The 17,797-nt window shown below is 40.5% G+C and overlaps 1 protein-coding gene across 4 annotated transcripts; it reads left to right on the top strand.

The window, feature by feature from the left end:
• The first annotated feature begins 352 nt into the window (after window positions 1-352).
• On the top strand, window positions 353-16,447 carry si:ch211-214p13.7 (uncharacterized). Of its 4 annotated transcripts, none has more exons than XR_007898485.1 (5): window positions 353-677; window positions 913-935; window positions 1,277-1,308; window positions 2,362-2,451; window positions 12,634-16,447. XR_007898485.1 is itself a non-coding variant. In XM_051710567.1 (4 exons), the coding sequence occupies exons 1-4, from the start codon at window positions 652-654 to the stop codon at window positions 12,820-12,822; spliced, it is 270 nt and encodes an 89-aa protein (XP_051566527.1). In that variant the 5' UTR covers window positions 353-651; the 3' UTR covers window positions 12,823-16,447. The 4 variants fall into 4 exon arrangements, 2 of the variants coding, with proteins under 2 accessions (XP_051566527.1, XP_051566526.1); XR_007898484.1 differs by having other exon boundaries at window positions 354-677; window positions 1,274-1,308; XM_051710567.1 differs by lacking the exon at window positions 2,362-2,451.
• The last annotated feature ends 1,350 nt before the right edge of the window (window positions 16,448-17,797 follow it).

Genomic DNA, 17,797 nt, shown 5'->3' with positions numbered 1-17,797 from the left:
CACAGATGCTATCAAAGACATTTGTTTTCCATACACTTTTCAGCCCTCTTCATATCAAGAACCCTTTTTGCTGTATCTGATTCCATACATGGCTTTCTGAAGAACTTCTGAATAAAAAGTTCTGCTCTGACATCAGTCATAAATACAAAAAAGTGACATAAATGCACAGAATCGGTCTGATGGAATATGAATATGAAAATGCTCTTTAGCAAAAAAATAATAATACAAAACTGGTAATTTATAGAATAGTTGTCATGGAATAACACACACACACACACACATTATATGGATAGGAGAAAGCATAATGACCAATAAGAGATGTACTCAAACACACGCATGAAAATAGAAGTGTGTGTGTCTGCGTGCTCAGAGGCAAATGAAAACGACAGAACACAGGAAATTCAAACAGATTACAAGCACTGTTGTTTGACCGCTTTACACCGAATTATCTCTGCACTGAATAATTCCATCCCTCTCTGCTTCTATTACTGAATGCTGTTGTATCTTATACTGTCCAACTGACAGGTTTGAAACTTTATGTTTCACTGTGTGAAACTCTGACTAGACTGTTTCAGTACTACACTGTCATCTGTGGTTATCGGTCCAGTATTTACATTACGGCAGACAAGTAATATTGAACTTGCTGGAACTATGGGAAATTCCTTTAGCAAGCGAAGGTAGGTCATCTAAAGAGCTTGATTATGTACTGGTAATATGTAGGGAATCAGCAATCTATTAGGCTACTATAAGTCTATTACTGTTTATTAGACAGAGTTATAAAGCCTTTCTGAATGCTAATGCTAATCTTTCTAGTTGCTGAAGAGTTATTGTTGATTTTCTGATATGTTAAACTGCAGTACATACAATATGTGATTTACATTACATGTTTTAAACTACTTTTTTTATCCTCAGAAAAAAGAAACCTCAAGAAACTGGTAAGAATTATTATTATTTTATTTATTTTTTGTCAGCTGACATACTATAAAGTCTCATTTTTTAAAGACAAATTGTTAAAGCCAATGTATTTTTAAGGAAGTTCTTTTTACAAAATAAGCCAGGCTTCTGCAAGCATGAGTTTATTTTTATGTGAACAAAGTGCATGTCAGGTCAATAGCTCTTTTTCATGCATGCACTCCTATAGCTGAGAGTGCTATTTTAACCGGATGTTGGTGTGATACAAATCCGTAAAGAGCATATGTGAATGGATGCCTGCACTGTTCACTCACCACTGAATTGGTAGTGATAGCTAATGTTCTTTGTATGTTTCATCAAGCAGAGACTGGTAACCCAAATGACACAGCCACAATGGTAAGAATGTATTCTGAATATTTGTATTGCATTCTAGTTAGATTGACATTTTCATCTTTCTTTGCCAGTGTAAACTGGTAAAATTAAAATATTACAACTGTACAATTTAAACTCACAATGTTTTCATTTGTTATATCCATAGCCCTTTACCTTACATCTTTAATAATATCAAGTAGTAATTTTCAATGTTAGAAAACATCTTTCAGACAGGTATGGTGTCAGTTTCATCACAGTTATTCTAGGTTTTTAAGGCTTTTCCACCTGAACAGCTGCCTAAAAAGCAGTCGATGCTTGTTTTGCATTTTGGCGCATCATAAAGTCTGCTCTGAATGGGTCTGTTGACTAGAATATTCAAATGATGACCTGCACAGCATTAGCCAAAGTGGTATTTTCCTGTTCCTCAATCCAAATGATGCTATCGATAAAAATGGAACCCAGCTGGAAAACTTAGTGAAAGTAAATGACACTGAGGACAAAAATAAGTTAATAAATTGCCACATCCTTGAAGAAATTGCATAACTTCCTTGAAAGTTGCATTTTTTTTTTCTAAGCCAGTTTACGCATTCGTGCTTGAAAGTGTCATTTAGCAGACAGAGCTTTCTAAACCAAAGGCAGTTATTGTACTACCTCACTGCTCAGTCAGTCAGATAGCGTGAAATTACAATGAAGAATCAGATGGTATGTAGACAGTCTGATCTGATCATACAATAAACATGTGAATTAATTAACTTCTCCAATAACTAATGAATTAACTTATCCATTAATTAATTAATTGCTTCATCAGTGAATACCTTTATCCTTTCCACCAATCTCCGAACCGCGTACAGAGGATGGCAAGATATTATAGACAACAAAGGATCTATGCTGCCTTAGTAACAGGCCAAATGAAGGTATCTTAGTAGGCATCATGGCTACTGTATGCAAATTGGATTGGGACACGCCTAGATGCCTTCCTACTTCCATATACTGCTAACAGAGGCAGCATGCTTCTGGTATCTGATACAGCCTTATCTAAATGTTATCCTATACTTACAGTGTACTTTCTAATTACAGTATGGTGTCCCTAGACGAGCCTGGGGATATGTGGCCTGTACATGGGGGTAAAATGATGACAGATCATGGATTACCCTTTATCCCCTTCAAGTAATCATACAATTTCCATCCCAGATCTTTCACTTCTAGACTACACCTCCCCAATTCATACTAGCTCTATAGAAAAGATACTGTTGAACATTTCAATCATTATTGGCCAAGGAAAAAAAGATACTGTTAATTGAGCTCATGTTGACTTTTTGTGAAAGCAGGGCATGTTGTCACACTATGGGGTCAGCTGTGTTAGTGGAACACGTGTTCCTAGAAATTTTCATAGAAAGCCTTAGAATTGTTTTTTTAACCTTTTCGTTTAAATGGAATTTTATAAACTAGGTTCGGGAGGAGCAAGGTCATTTAATCCGACCAATCACCTCACAAGAGTAAGCGTATATAAACAGCCGCTTACCTCTACATGGCGTCGAGTCTTCCGGCATCCCTCCATCTCCCCTTTCTCCTCCTATCCACGTTTATAATATCCTCAAAGCAAGATCAAATGAACTTGTGAACAACTGAAATTATATAGTACCTTCATTATATAGTTGTCCCTTGCCTGCATGTGTGTGGTTTGATTATGCTTGCTTGTTTACCCAACAGATATTACAAAGATTTGATGGTATTGGAATTTTAGTTTGGATGATAGAATTCTCAAAAATGCTTTTAATTTAAGATGGTTTTGAACTAGAAACAAAACCACTGGTAGAAGACAACACATTTGTTAAACTGGACTGTCAACTCAAAACCTGATAGTAATAGGGATATAGCCCTTAGGGCAATTACCAGCCCCAATCCCCCTTTTATGAAAACAATGTTTCTCCTTGTGTTGAAATATAAATTAGAAATTCACTATTAGACAATATATTTATATGAAAATAAAAATGTGCATATAAAACAAAACTGTTACATACATTTTATTTTCAATATGAGGATTAATGCTGTGGAAGGTAACAGACTAATGACATTGATACTGAGAGTTTCTCCAACTTAAATGGCAGTTGATTTTATGAATTTATTGTTTTGGACTTACACAGACACCTAGCGGTGTGGATGCAGCATCATTCAAACACAATATTATTCAGTAACCAAAGTCATTGTAGAAATTCACTATTTTCAGTCAGCCATGATTCATTTAATCCATGAGTCAAAGTGTCCAATAACAGGGCGGTTACTGAGATTAAGCAAATAGTATTCAGATGGTCATGTGATTTAAACATGGCAGCCCCCAAGAGGAGACCTCTCAATGTAGAATAAAACAGCTATTTATAAGGTTCCTGATATGACTGGAGTCTTTATCTCATATGAGTGGTCATGATTTTATACACATATTTCAAAATTACAGTTAATTTCTTTAGGAGTAAAATTTTTTTAATAAGGGAATAATTACTGAGTATACTTTTAAATAATTTAAAAAATGATGAGTCCGCACTCGAAATAGGAAAAATCAATTTATTTCCACAGAGGCCCCAACAAAGCAAAAGATGTGCAAAAAGTGCCAAGTGAAGCAGCAAAATGTCTTCAGGATCACCCCTTCATCAGTGCTAAATACCTATAAGCAACACACCTGCAGTCATTTATAGTACCGTAAACCTTCTTGTATTAGGTATACAACTGGATTAAAAGTCAAAAAGATGTAGTTTTATACATCCAAAGAGACATTTGCTTGTACATATACAGTATACTTTATATACATACACAACAACCGAACATCTTGTACAAATCTATACATGGACAATCAAGGAGAAATGTATTTAATGTATATATATTTTGTGGTCTATACTATAAAATATATATATATATATATATATATATATATATATATATATATATATATATATATATATATATATGTAAAAAAAAATCGAAAAATTTGTGATATAATGTCTAAGTGTGGTCCAAAAGTGTAATGTGTTATATAAATATGTATGTACAAGCAAGTTGTATATGTAATACTAGAAGGTTTACAGTAAATTATTGTACTATAAATGATTGCAGGTGTGTTGCTTATAGGTATTGTATTGAATTTAATAATAAAAGAGAAGAAATATTAAAAAGCTATCCAGATGTTAATATGCCAAGGAAACCATCCGAGGACACATTAGATGTTGATTTTAATTTGGATGAACTAAACCTGGCAATTAATGGATGCAAAAATACAGCACCAGGAGAAAACCAAATATGCTATATCACGTTCAAACATATGCTAACAGAAACACTTAAAAGTATACAAAAGCTATTTTATATAATATGGAAAGAAGGTAAGATACCAACAAACTGGAAAAGGGCAGTTGTGCTTCCATTTGCAGAGCCTGGAAAAGATCCAACAAGTCCCAAAAGTTACAGACCGATAGCCCTAACATCCAAGTTGATGGAAAAAATGATAGTATATAGAGTATCATTTTATCTAGAATATAATAGAAAGATTAGACAATATCAGTGTAGCTTTAGGAAAGGAAGGTCTACATTTTTCTATGAAATAGAAAAAGCATTTATCCTAAAGGAAACTGTAGTAACAGTGTAATTTGGTATTGAAAAGGCATATGACACAGTGTGGAAAGAAGGATTATTAATGAAGCTGCAGAAAATGTGGATACAATGGAGGCTGTATAACTGGATACTGCAGATTTTAACTAATAGATCATTCAGGTAAAGGTGGGCCACACAGTGTCAGAAACATATAATATAGAGTGTGGAGTACCACGGGGAAGTGTGATTAGTCCAATATTATTTAACATTTTAAAAAATGACATTTTCGATGAAATAGGATTAGGAATTGGAGCTGCTTTATATGCTGACAATGGCACTTTGTGGAAAATAGGAAGAAATGTAGAACATATAACATCCTGGTTACTTGCGTAACCTCCGTTCCCTGATGGAGGGAACAAGACGTTGTGTCGATGTAGTGACACTAGGGGTCACTCTTGGGAGCCCGAGACACCTCTGGTCTTTGATAAAAGGCCAATGAAAATTGGCGAGTGGTATTTGCATACCACTCCCCCGGACATACTGGTATAAAAGGAGCCGATATGCAACCACTCATACAGGTTTGATGCTGAGGAGCCAAGACAAGGTCCCGGCCATTTCAGCAGGTAGTTCAGCGTTGTGGCAGGAGGGACACAATGTCTCGTTCCCTCCATCAGGGAACAGAGGTTACGCAAGTAACCAGGACGTTCTCTATCTGTCACTCACTCAACGTTGTGTCAATGTAGTGACACTAGGGGTCCCTATACAAAACGCCGCAACTGGCTGAACTGTGTTACGAGAACTGGCGGTGTGTGACGGGCAGACCATTGTATGCCTTGTAGCCAGTGCACCAGGCCAACACGTAACCTCCCCCAACACACCCAACGGCCCTTTGGGACAAGTCGACTACCCAAAAGACAGAGACGGGCTAGCCCAGTCGTGGCCACTTATCCCTTTTTTTATTTTCACTCCCCAAAAAAAGAAGGATACACTGACTGGGCCTACCAGGTCTAGTCGGGGTGGGGGGTGTCCCTCCCAAGGGGAGGACACTGTGGAGACCACACCTCACCCGGGGGGGGGTATTTAAGTCGAAATACGTCACAAGGTCTTGCCGAGCTATGTCAGAAATATGCCATGTGGAGAAGTCCCATGGTAGGTCCTACCCTACGGGGAGGAGTTACTACAAGCATGGAGACTGGGGCAGAGGTGCCTCTGCCCAAGGAAGACGCAGTTTGCCAACAGGGAAACGAATTAGCGGAAGATATACATCGCATGGGGTTACGTACGGGGAACCGCCACACGCGGAGCACCTACCCCTGTACAGGGCTTTATTTAGCACGTGTACTGGGCCGGCGGTTGTAGCCCGCTGCTCTGCAAATGTCTGTTAGAGAGGCGCCTTTGGTCAAGGCCCAGGAGGCCGCTACACCCCTGGTAGAATAGGCTCATAGCCCTACCGGGGTCGGCACGTCCTGGTGTGATATGCCATAGTTATGGCGTCAATGAGCCAGTGGGCGATCCTATGCTTGGAGACAGCACTTCCTTTCCACTGTCCACCAAAGCAGACAAAGAGCTGCTCAGAGACTCTAAAGCTCTACGTGCGATCCAAATAGATATGTAAAGCGCGCACCGGACACAGCAATGTCAGGGCTGGGTCTGCCTCCTCCTGGGACAGTGCTTGCAGGTTCACCACCTGGTCCCTAAAAGGGGTTGTGGGAACCTTGGGCACATAACCCGGTCGGGGTCTCAGGATCATGTGAGAGTAGCCCGGACCGAACTCCAGGCACGTTTCGCTGACAGAGAACGCTTGCAGGTCTCCTACCCTCTTGATGGAAGTGAGCGCAGTCAGGAGGGCGGTCTTTAAAGAGAGTCCCTTAAGCTCAGCTGACTGCAAAGGCTCAAAGAGGGCTCTCTGTAGACCCTGAAGGTCCCATGAGGGAACAAGGTGCGGTCTGGAGGGATTCAGCCTCTTGGCACCTCTCAGGAACCTGATGATCAGGTCGTGCTTCCCTAAGGACTTACCATCCACTGTGTCGTGGTGTGCTGCTATAGCGGCTACATACACCTTCAAGGTGGAAGGGGACAGCCACCTTTCCAACTTCTTCTGCAGCAAGGAAAGCACCGATCCAACTGCACATCTCTGGGGGTCTTCCCGTCGGGAAGAACACCACTTAGCGAACAGTTGTCACTTAAAGGCATACAGTCGCCTCATAGAGGGGGCCCTAGCCTGAGTGATCGTGTCTACCACCGCGGGTGGTAGACCACTTAGGTCTTCCACGTCCCATCCAGGGGCCAGACATGGAGATTCCAGAGGTCTGGTCGCGGGTGCCGGATGGTGCCCCTTCTCTGAGAAAGAAGGTCCTTCCTCAGGGGAATTCACCAGGGGGAGGCTGTCGTGAGGAGCGTGAGGTCCGAGAACCACATCTGAGTGGGCCAGTAGTGTGCTACCAGGATGACCTGCTCCTCGTCCTCCCTGACCTTTGCACAGGGTCTGTGCAATTAGGCTCACTGTGGGAAATGCATATTTGCGCAGTCCAGGGGGCCAGCTGTGTGCCAGCGCATCTATACCGAGAGATGCCTCGGTCAGGGCGTACATGAGTGGGCAGTGGGAGGATTCTTGGGAGGCAAACAGGTCTACCTGTGCCTGTCCGAATCGACTCCAGATCAGCTGGACCACCTGAGGGTGGAGTCTCCACTCTCCCCTGAGGGTAACCTGCCGTGACAGCATGTCTGCTGCTGTGCTGAGGTCGCCAGGGATGTGACATACAATGGTGGGTGAGTTGTGACATACAACGGGAGTGCAGACCGCCTTGACGGTTGACATATGCTACCATTGCCGTGTTGTCTGTCCGAACTAACACGTGCTTACCCTGGATCAACGGCCGGAACCTCCGCAGGGTGAGCAGAATTGCCAGCAACTCGAGGCAGTTGATGTGCCAACGCAGCCGCGGGCCCGTCCATAAGCCGGCGGCTGCGTGCCCATTGCAAACAGTGCCCCAGCCCATCTTGGAGGCGTCTGTCATGACCACGACGTGCCTGGAGACCTGCTTTAGGGGATCGACTGTCAATAGAAACGCGAGGTCGGTCCAAGGGCTGAAGAGGCAGTGACGGCGCCATGCCCATCTCGGGACTCGAGTCTGAAGCCAGTGTCGTTCGTGAGGTGCGCTGTCAACGAGACTGAGTCCAACTCCAAACTGAGAAAAGAGATGCTCTAAACCGGGAGGAGCTTGCTCTTTTCCCAGTTGACCTAAAGCCCTAGTCGGCTGAGGTGCGAGAGCACCAGGTCCCTGTGTGCACACAACATGTCCCGAGAGTGAGCTAGGATTAGCCAGTCGTCGAGATAGTTGAGAATGCGAATGCTCATAATATAATATAAAGGGGTTGTAAAACCCCTTCTTCATCTCGGCCGGAGGGACAGGTTCTATCGCATCCTTCCATAGGAGGGTAGCGATCTCCGTGCACAAGGTAGCAGGATGTGCCGGATAGCTTCCTTCTGCTGCTTCACCGTCGAGAACTGCTAGGCAAAGTCCTCGACGGTGTCGCTGAATAGGCCAACCTTGGAGATAGGTGTAGCAAGGAACCGTGCCTTATTGGCCTCACCCATCTCGAACAGGTTGAGCCAAAGGTGGCACTCCTGGACTAAGGTGGACATTGCCCACCAGAAACAGCACGCCATGACCTTCGTCGCCCGGAGAGGGAGGTCGGTCACTGAGCGCAGCTCCTGCATCAAATCTGGGGCGGAACTACCCTCGTGCAGTTCTTTTAGTGCCTTGGCTTGGTGGACCTGCAGGAGAGCCATGGCATGCAGGGCAGAGGTGGCTTGTCCAGTGGCACCGTAGGCTTTGGCCGTCAGGGACGACGTGAACCTACAGGCCTTGGACGGGAGCTTTGGGCGTCCATGCCAGGTGGCGGTGCTCTGCAGGCATAGGTGCACCACGAGCGCCTTATCCACCGGTGGAATCGCTGAATAGCCCTTGGCCGCCCTGCCATCAAGGGTAGTGAGAGCGGGGGAGCTGAAAGATCGAGACCGGGCAGTAAAAGGTGCCTCCCATGATTTTGTCAGCTCCTCATGCACTTCCGGGAAGAAAGGGACTGGAGCGGGGCATGGCTGCTTTGAGCGGCGCTGCGAGCACAGGAACCAATCATTGAGCCATGAGGGTTCAGGGGAGAGCAGAGGGTTCCACTCTAGCCCGATGCTCGCGGCTGCCCGGGAAAGCATGTCCGTCATTTCCGCATCAGCCTGTGACTGGGCAACCGTCCCCAAGGGGGAGAGCTCAGCTGAGGCTTCTGCGTCCGACTGGATGAGCCCGCTCTCCGATGCTGCGCTCGAGAGCTCATCAGCTTCGCGGGCTCTGAACAAGAGGTCGAACTCACCGTGAGACGAGCCGGCGGACTCATCCGGAAGCCCGATCGGGGCAGACGAGCGTGCTGGGGTATGGGAGGTCCGTGGGGGAATACCCGGTGGAGGTGGTCCCATTGGGATCCCCAAATCACCCCCAGTGCTAGCCGCGCTGGCCTCATACCCGTAGGTAGAAGGACCGAGGCGGGGAGCCACTGGGGTGGCTTGCTTTCTTACAAAAGCAAGCCGCGACCACAACGTTGCCATGGTCATGTTCTCGCAGTGAGTACATGATGCATCCACGAACGCTGTCTCTGCGTGGGTCGCGCCCAGACATGAAAGACAGCGATCGTGACCATCCGAATTTGAGAAGTAATGACCGCAACCAAGAATAACACACAAACGGAAAGGTATCTTTAAAAAGATGCGTCTTTAAAAAGACATTCAGTGTGTGCCACTCTTTTAGAGAAATATACTCTTTTAGAAAAATATACCCTCTTTTTTCTGCCGAAGCGCCCAGGGGCGTTCTCTGCAGTGCACCAGTGCAGAGGAGGGAGAAGCCGCTGAAATGCGCTGTCAGATCCAGCAGAGGCGAATGAACAGTCAGCTCAGTAAACATCGACCGTTCAGCTCTGAAGAGAAAATCTGAATGAGTGGTTGCATACCAGCTCCTTTTATACCCGTATGTCCAGGGGAGTGGTATGCAAATACCACTCGCCAATTTTCAATGGCCTATTATCAAAGACCAGAGGCGTCTTGGGCTCCCAAGAGTGACCCCTAGTGTCACTACATCGACACAACATCGAGTGAGTGACAGATAAGGAACATCAGTTCTTCAAAAAGCAATAGAATGGGGATTTAAGTTATCAGTTAGTAAATCATATTGTATGTACTTTTCAAAGAAATTTATCCCTGAAAATAACAAACTTTATCTGTATGTTAGTCCACTAGAGAGAGTGTCAGTTTTTAAGTATCTGGGATTATGGTTTGACAAAAAGTATACATGGAGAACACATATAAATATGATAGAGAATAAAGGTAAGAAAGTTATACATTTGATGAGGGCCATATCAGGTTGTGGATGGGGGTGCAGATAAAAAAAAAAAAATCAATGATGAGTATATACAGAGGTATGTTAAGACCCATTATTGATTATGGAGGTCCAATATATAGAGCAGCGGCAAAATCAAACCTCAGTAAACTGGATAAAATACAGACTAAGGCCTTGAGATTATGTACTGGGGCACTTCATCATACCCCAAATAATACTTTACTGTTAGTGACAGAAGAACTCCCAATAGACTTAAGAAGAAGCCAACCATCTTTAGCATACTGAAGCAGACTTAAGAGCAGTAAGCAAGAACATCAAACTATGGAAGTACTGGAAATTGCTGGGAATATCAGAGGAATCAGGGAAGAGGTTTTCGATGGGTAGTCAATGAAGTAGTTAAATATGGCTTATCACGATTAGAATAAGGCAGTGGCGGACTGGCCATTGGGAGAACCGCGAAATGGGGCCACATGGGCTGCCGCATTATGCAGAACGTGCCACAAAACGGCGCAGCAATATGTGGAAGGGGGCAGCAATATGAAGAAAAGGACAGCAATTCATACTGTATTCCACTACAGTTACAATTTACATAATTGGTATTTAGAATACAGTTACATTCAAAATTTATTTTGATTACCGAAGAGATTACTTTGCATTTTATTGTCATTTGTTTCATTTAATATTTAGTCCTTTCAGATGGAAAACATTTATACATATAAATGATGTGATCCAAAGTGCATTTGAACAGCGGTGAAACACTTTCTTATGATATGTTACATTCATACGAGCATACCAGGCACGATCATATTTTTTTAACAAGAAAATTCCAATGGATCATAATTTCTTTTTTCTAGTAAGACCTTTGATATTAGGGAAAAAATCATATTCTTGATAATTTTTGTATTGTTTTCCTGTAAAAATATCTAAACATCCTTAAAACAAGATCAATTTGATTTATCTTGTTTTAGAAACAATACTGCATTAGATATTTAGGTTTTTCAGAGAATGTATTTTTAACATGTGTATTTTGTCTTACTGTACTGGCAGAGTTTTTATGGTCAACCAGTGCTGAAGAAGTAATCCAAAGTATTTAGAATACGTTACTGACCTTGAGTAATCTAATGAAATACGTTACAAATTACATTTTACAGCATGTATTCTGTAATCTGTGGTGGAATACTTTTCAAAAGTAACCCTTCCAACCCTGTATATATATATATATATATATATATATATATATATATATATATATAATTACAAAATCACTAGAAAACATGAAAATAGATGTAACATTTTGTTGGGTACCTGCACACACAGGAGTTTACGGAAATTAAATTGCAGATATGTTGGCGAAAAAGGTATTAAGGAGAAACATTATCGACATTGAGGTTCCATTAGGCAGAGTTGAAATAAATCAATAATTAAATCAAGTATTCAAAAAGAATGGCAGACAAAATGGGATTTATGCAGTAAAGGAAGATTTGATTATATGATACATACATCAGTTAAGGAGGCATACAATTTAGGGCAATATAGGAAAGAGGAGGTGATTCTATCTAGATTGCAGTTTGGACATACAGTGCTTAATACGTCATTACATTTAATAGGTAAACATAATACAGGCATACAGATGTGATTTTTGTGGGGAAATGGAAAGAGTAGAACACGTAATATTGAAATGTATAAAATATTATATAGAAAGAAAGAATATGTCTGAGAATGTAAAAGGTTATACAAAAGATAAAAGTATGATAAATTGGATCTTAGGGAAAGGTATACAAAACCAAATTAATCAAAGAGCATTTATGACTTTCTTGATAGACACAGGTTTAGATAAGTGTATTTGATATGGAAGTTAAGAGGATCTTGATATGTTATTAACATAAAACTCCATACACACTGATATAGAGGGAACTCACATGGTGAGGTTTAGGCACTAGTAGCTGAACATGCAGCAGCCTGAGCCCACCATAGTTGGCACCCAAAACAAACATAAGAAGAAAGGTAGAAAGATCACCCATGTTGGTTGCAAAAAACAAAAAAAATGTAGGTGGCGGTATGTGCCTAAGGTGCAGAAGAAGCTTATAGGTATTTAGCACTGATGAAGGGGTTATCCTGAAAACTTTGTACTGCTGCACTTGGCACTTTTTGTATATCTTTTGCTCTGTTGGGCCCTCTGTAGAAATAAATTGATGTGAATTTTTTCCTATTTTGAGTGCAGACCCGTTTTTTACCTTTAGCATATTTATAGGTTTACACAGTATGCACCTGGACAATTTGATTTATTTTTTCAAACTTGGACTGGTGTTTGGCGCAGTGTTGTTTGTTACATTACACTTTTAAATAAAGAATGTATTTCACATGCATGTGTTTTCTTTCTGACCTACAGACATCACCTACAGAAGACATCCTCTATGCCTCCATTAATCACAGTAGTGTCAAAGCAGAAATGCCTTTGAGAGACCTTGAGGATAATGATTGTGATTATGCTGTTGTAAAGATTCCTGATGAGATGACAAACCCGACCAAACACAAAGACAATGAGGACTGTTCAGATGATTATGTGCTCATGGGCTGAGCAGTGCACCACTGATATGGCTAAAATCAGCACATTCCATCGGAATGGACAACCTGAGATATCTACACACATTTTTAAAGGCCTGTTGACTTTGTAAATGATATTATAATGATATTCTGTTTTTTTAATTATTATTTATTTGTGGGTTTCTATTATAAGGTCAGGGTTTTGTTTTTGTTCTTTTCAACGTTCTGTGACTGCATCTACAGTATGGGGCTATATAAAGCATGTAAAGGAATTTTTTTTGTTGTTTTGTTTTGTTTTTGGTTTTTTGCATTTTGATGCATTAAAGGCTCCATAAAATCAGAATTGGAGTTTTGTGGCTTTCAGTCTATGTCTGTTAGCTTTGAGGCCATATATGCTAGTGTACACCTTAATTTGTGAAAATCACCTTTAGCAGATATACACATTTAATATTTACAGTATTTTGTTTTGACAGATTTCTGTTCTGGAAAAACTTAAAAAAAAAAAAAAAAGTGGGAGTGCATAGTGGGAGTTCTGTCAGGAAGACTCATAGTAGCAGTACACCATTCATTCAATTCAGGCATCATCCAATCATAATACAGCATCTGCTTTGTAAGCTCTGCAGCTGTCTTTCATCACTTTTTACGCGGGTTGAAGATTTCACACTCACATGTGAGTGAAACACACAATCATGGTACACGCTCTTCAAATTTGGATTATTCGTTGTTTGGTTTACTCACCATGACGTTCACACTCAGCGCATCAGGTCGCAATCATCAATATACACATATCCTCTGATTATTCTTTTGGGGGATCAATTGTCAATGCATCTAGCTAGTGATTGTTGGGGTTTAGGCTTTCCGCTATCAATGTTCTTAATTTTCTGTTCATCATATTCCTTACTACATCAGTATCGCTTTTCAAACAGCAATGCTCGGTGCTCGGTGTACACCGACATCATGTTGAGTGAGAAGATTGCGCATTCTGCCAGCATGGCGGATGCGTCACACAGAAAGACAAGTTCAGGCTCACATTGCTCATCTTTTTACAACAGTGTTTGCATGCCCGAGTATACTCCTGCATTGGGGAATCAAGATTCAATTCATGCGTGTTGATAATGCATAGTACTTCAGTGTATGTGGTCTGATTATCTTTATCTAACTATTGTTAAGTTAATGTTGGTGTTTTAGACTGATCTGCCTTTCCTCTCTGTTTCTAGTGCTTTTTTCCCTGTCTAGTGTGTTGTGTGTGTTTATGTTTGACAGATTGCCATGCAGACTGGGTTTATGTTGGTTTGACAGTTCACGTGTTGGTGCGCAGGTGTAGCCACTTAGGCAATCAGGGCACCAGCTCATTCTCTTTGAGTTTACTCACCTGTATTTCATTGTCCTGACTGTATTTATTCCCTCTCTATGTTTTTCCTGTTTTTCTCTTGACCCTTTTTCTTCGTTCCAGCCCCTATATAGCCTCAGTGATTAAAGCATTAAAAACTAGTTTTTTTACATGAGCGATTGTCCACATTTGTTTTTCGTTTTTCCATTCTGAGTGCAAATCCCAATTTCTTCATTTGGAAGTGCCCGTTAGATTGCTATTCCATATTCTCATTCTGAAGTTCTCTCTGTTTTGCTAGACCAATGTGTGGTTCCTCTGTCTGCCCTCAGCCTCCTGGGATCAGGCGTTGACTAGGCTGAACGCTTCACGCTTGAGCCATGTGTATCCAATGACCCGGACTATTAACCTGAGTGGTCCCGTTCCTGTTGGTCACTTGTGGATACAGGCTCTTCACTATTTATTTTGTTTTTCTCCTCACTCCCTCACCCCCTGGGTGTTCCTGAGCCTTCGATATACCTCTGCTAATTCACACCTGCATTTGGGTCCCGTATCTCCGCATTGCTTCTCATGTTTTGCTTGTTACTCCTAACCCATGTTATCACAAAGATTTTCTTCATTTACTTCATAAGTTTACATCCTTCTCTCTTAAAGGGGAAGTATCATCTGTTGCTTTGTGCCTTTTGACACTTAGTGGTAGGCTATTGTGCAACAACATTACTGAATTACTGAAAAATCAAGGGTATTGCACAAGCAATACTCTGCTTTTCAAGGGCTTTGAGGCATAGCTAAGCATTGGTTATGCTTTTAATGGGTATTGCACAACTAATGCTTCAGCCTGAACCAATTCAGGGTTCAGATGTGTCATACGCATTGTTATTCTTTTCAAGGGTATTGCACAACCAATGCCACCCTATTCAGGGCTCAGAAACCTCCCAAGCATTGTTTATCCAAGTATCAGGTACGTGCACTTTCGTGGTTAATGTGTATTTAGTCATATTCTGTGTTATGTTTCATACAATTATTTATATTTTTTTCAGGTTTATCTTCACCTTCTGAAGACATGGTTTATATTGTTTTTTTTTTTTTTTTTTTTTTTTGCTTTTGGGGGATTAAATTAAGAAGTTCTCATTTCCTTTTGGGGTAAATTCCTCTCCCCTGCCATTATCATCTTCCGACAAGAGCTGATAGTTCGAACAAGAATCTTAGCACTGAACCATAAGACGGATCTTATGCCAAAGGAAACTATTCTATCCACATATCCATAATTATTGTCCATTATTCTGAGTCTTTCTGGTAGAAATGGAACCATAGCGGTAGTTCTGTAAGCAAGGCTCGTAGTAGCATTACACCATTCAATTCAGGCATCATCCAAGCATAATCCAGTATCTGCTTTATAAGCTCTGCAGCTATCTTTCATCACTCATTATGCACATTGTTTTTACTCCCCATCCACCCCTTAACTACCAGTTTGGGTCCCGTCCTGCTGTAAGGGTAAGTTCCTCTCCCCTGCCATCATTGTCTTCTGGTGGGATCTGATGGCTCGAATGAGAATCTTAGCGCTGAACCGTAGGACATGGCTTAGGACAAAGGAAACTATTTTATCCCCATATCCATGATTATTCTCAGTTATTCCAAATATTTCTGGTGAACTGGTAAGTGGAAGGTTGTTGGTTCAATCCCCACAGCCAAGGCACGTAACTCCAGGTTGCTCCAGGGGGATTGTCCCTGTAATCAGGGCACTGTAAGTCGCTTTGGATAAAAGCGTCTGCCAAATGCATAAATGTAAATGTAAAATAAGACTGTCCGTCTCGCCTAGGGCGGCAAAATGGTCAGAAACTGCCCTGGATGTGAAGATATTCAGATTATATACATAGAATATTTTCAGAAGTAATAGACTAAATCAACGTTTATGTTTTTAAGCATTTCGTTTTTCATCAAATCATCCCGCGGGCCACATTGGAGTCCTTTGCAGGCCACATTTGGCCGCATGTTTGACACCTCTGGTGTAGGGAGACCGACTCAATTTGAGTCATTCACACAGCGTCACAGAAGTGGGCCGTCACTGCAGAACTCGTTGTAGAAGTGCGTGTGACTGCATCAGTTTTACCGCACTAATGATGGCCCTGTTTATAATTTATTGTTGAAAATATACACCTCTGGAAAACAAATTATGGGATTTTTACTTTCGCATCCAGACTGCAATTTAAAAAAAAAGTAAAAAATGGACGAGGCCTTTAATATATTCCACTCCAACACAGGAAATAATTTTATGGGGTCTTCAAAGCAATTATAGCCCTTTTCCAAAATGTGTAAATGTGTACAGTGAATAAAAATGCATATATAATGAAACTGAAGTGAGATTTTTTTTTCTTTTCTCTTTTTTTTTTCTTTTCATAAGGTAAATTAGTAGTTGACTAAATGTGTAGTCAGTCTTTAAGAATACAATTTGTTCAGTAACATACTGATAAAAATATGTTTGGGGTTACACTGTAAAGGTACACTATGAAGGATTTCTCATTTAGTCCTTCGTTAGAAATGAACAAAATACCATTATTGATCCAGTGTATATATATATATATAAAATGTTCAAAACTGCATTCTTGCCTTATGGAAAGCCTACAATATGTCTTATGCTTTTACACTTGGAGCTGTCGAGTTTCATTTGGTATTGAATTTCAGGCTTCCGGCTTTCATCTTTGCATGTTTACATCATGTCTGTTACCAAAGAACAAGGTCTAACAGCAGATAGGGTACAATGGAGCTTAAGGCACACCTGTAGGAAAATTAGCTTTTTCTGGTCACTAAATGCATCACGAGATTTAAAAAAAAAAATATATATATATATATATATATATATATATATATATATATATATATATATATATATATATATATATATATATATATAATTTTTTTTTGTTTTTTTTATTTTTTATTTTTTTTATTTTTTTTTTGAATATTGGAACAACATCATTTGTGTGAGAAAAAAATAATAATAACAGAAGTTTGTTTTGATTTTGATTTTGTTTTGAAAACTGTTGACAGTATTTAAATAAGGTGGCAAAAGAGGGTTACACATACTTGGGGTAAAAGGCCCCAGGGGGTTTCTAGTGATATTGTGTAGATTTAGGGGCAATAGGGCAAATTGTCAATTAATGCAAATAAAATAAATTTTTAAAAATTTAAAAATTAAAAAAAAAAAAAAAGGGAGACTGCGAGATGCATTTTTGAGTAACGAATTAATATAATTCTTATTACTTCAGAAAAGAGTGCATAATTTATTGTTCATTTCAATCACATTTGGCATTTCATAAAATCTCATGTATTCTATATATAAACATAGTCTTTTGTCTCAAAATAAATGTGATCATTTCAGGGATTTTCATTAGCTACATACATTTGCAACATTTTAAAGATTATTAAATATTAGATTTTCGATATTAGAATGACCTCAAAATCAAACTTTAGACATTGCACACGATGATCTCATGGATCAGGAAAATATTGCATTGTTTATTGACAAACAGGTGTTTAGGAATGTGCAGTAGAAGTTTTTGTTGCTATTGAGGATTTGGGGAGACAATAAAATCAAATGTTCCTTTAGCTCCGTTGTACCCTGCGCTACTTACTTGCTCTGACGACATAACGTCTTTTAGGACTTTCTTACTATCTATGATGA

The sequence above is a fragment of the Myxocyprinus asiaticus genome, chromosome 11, assembly GCF_019703515.2.
Source record: "Myxocyprinus asiaticus isolate MX2 ecotype Aquarium Trade chromosome 11, UBuf_Myxa_2, whole genome shotgun sequence".
Lineage (NCBI taxonomy): Eukaryota > Metazoa > Chordata > Actinopteri > Cypriniformes > Catostomidae > Myxocyprinus > Myxocyprinus asiaticus.
Note: the sequence above shows the minus strand (reverse complement) of the source record. Positions and strands in the feature narration are given on the sequence as shown.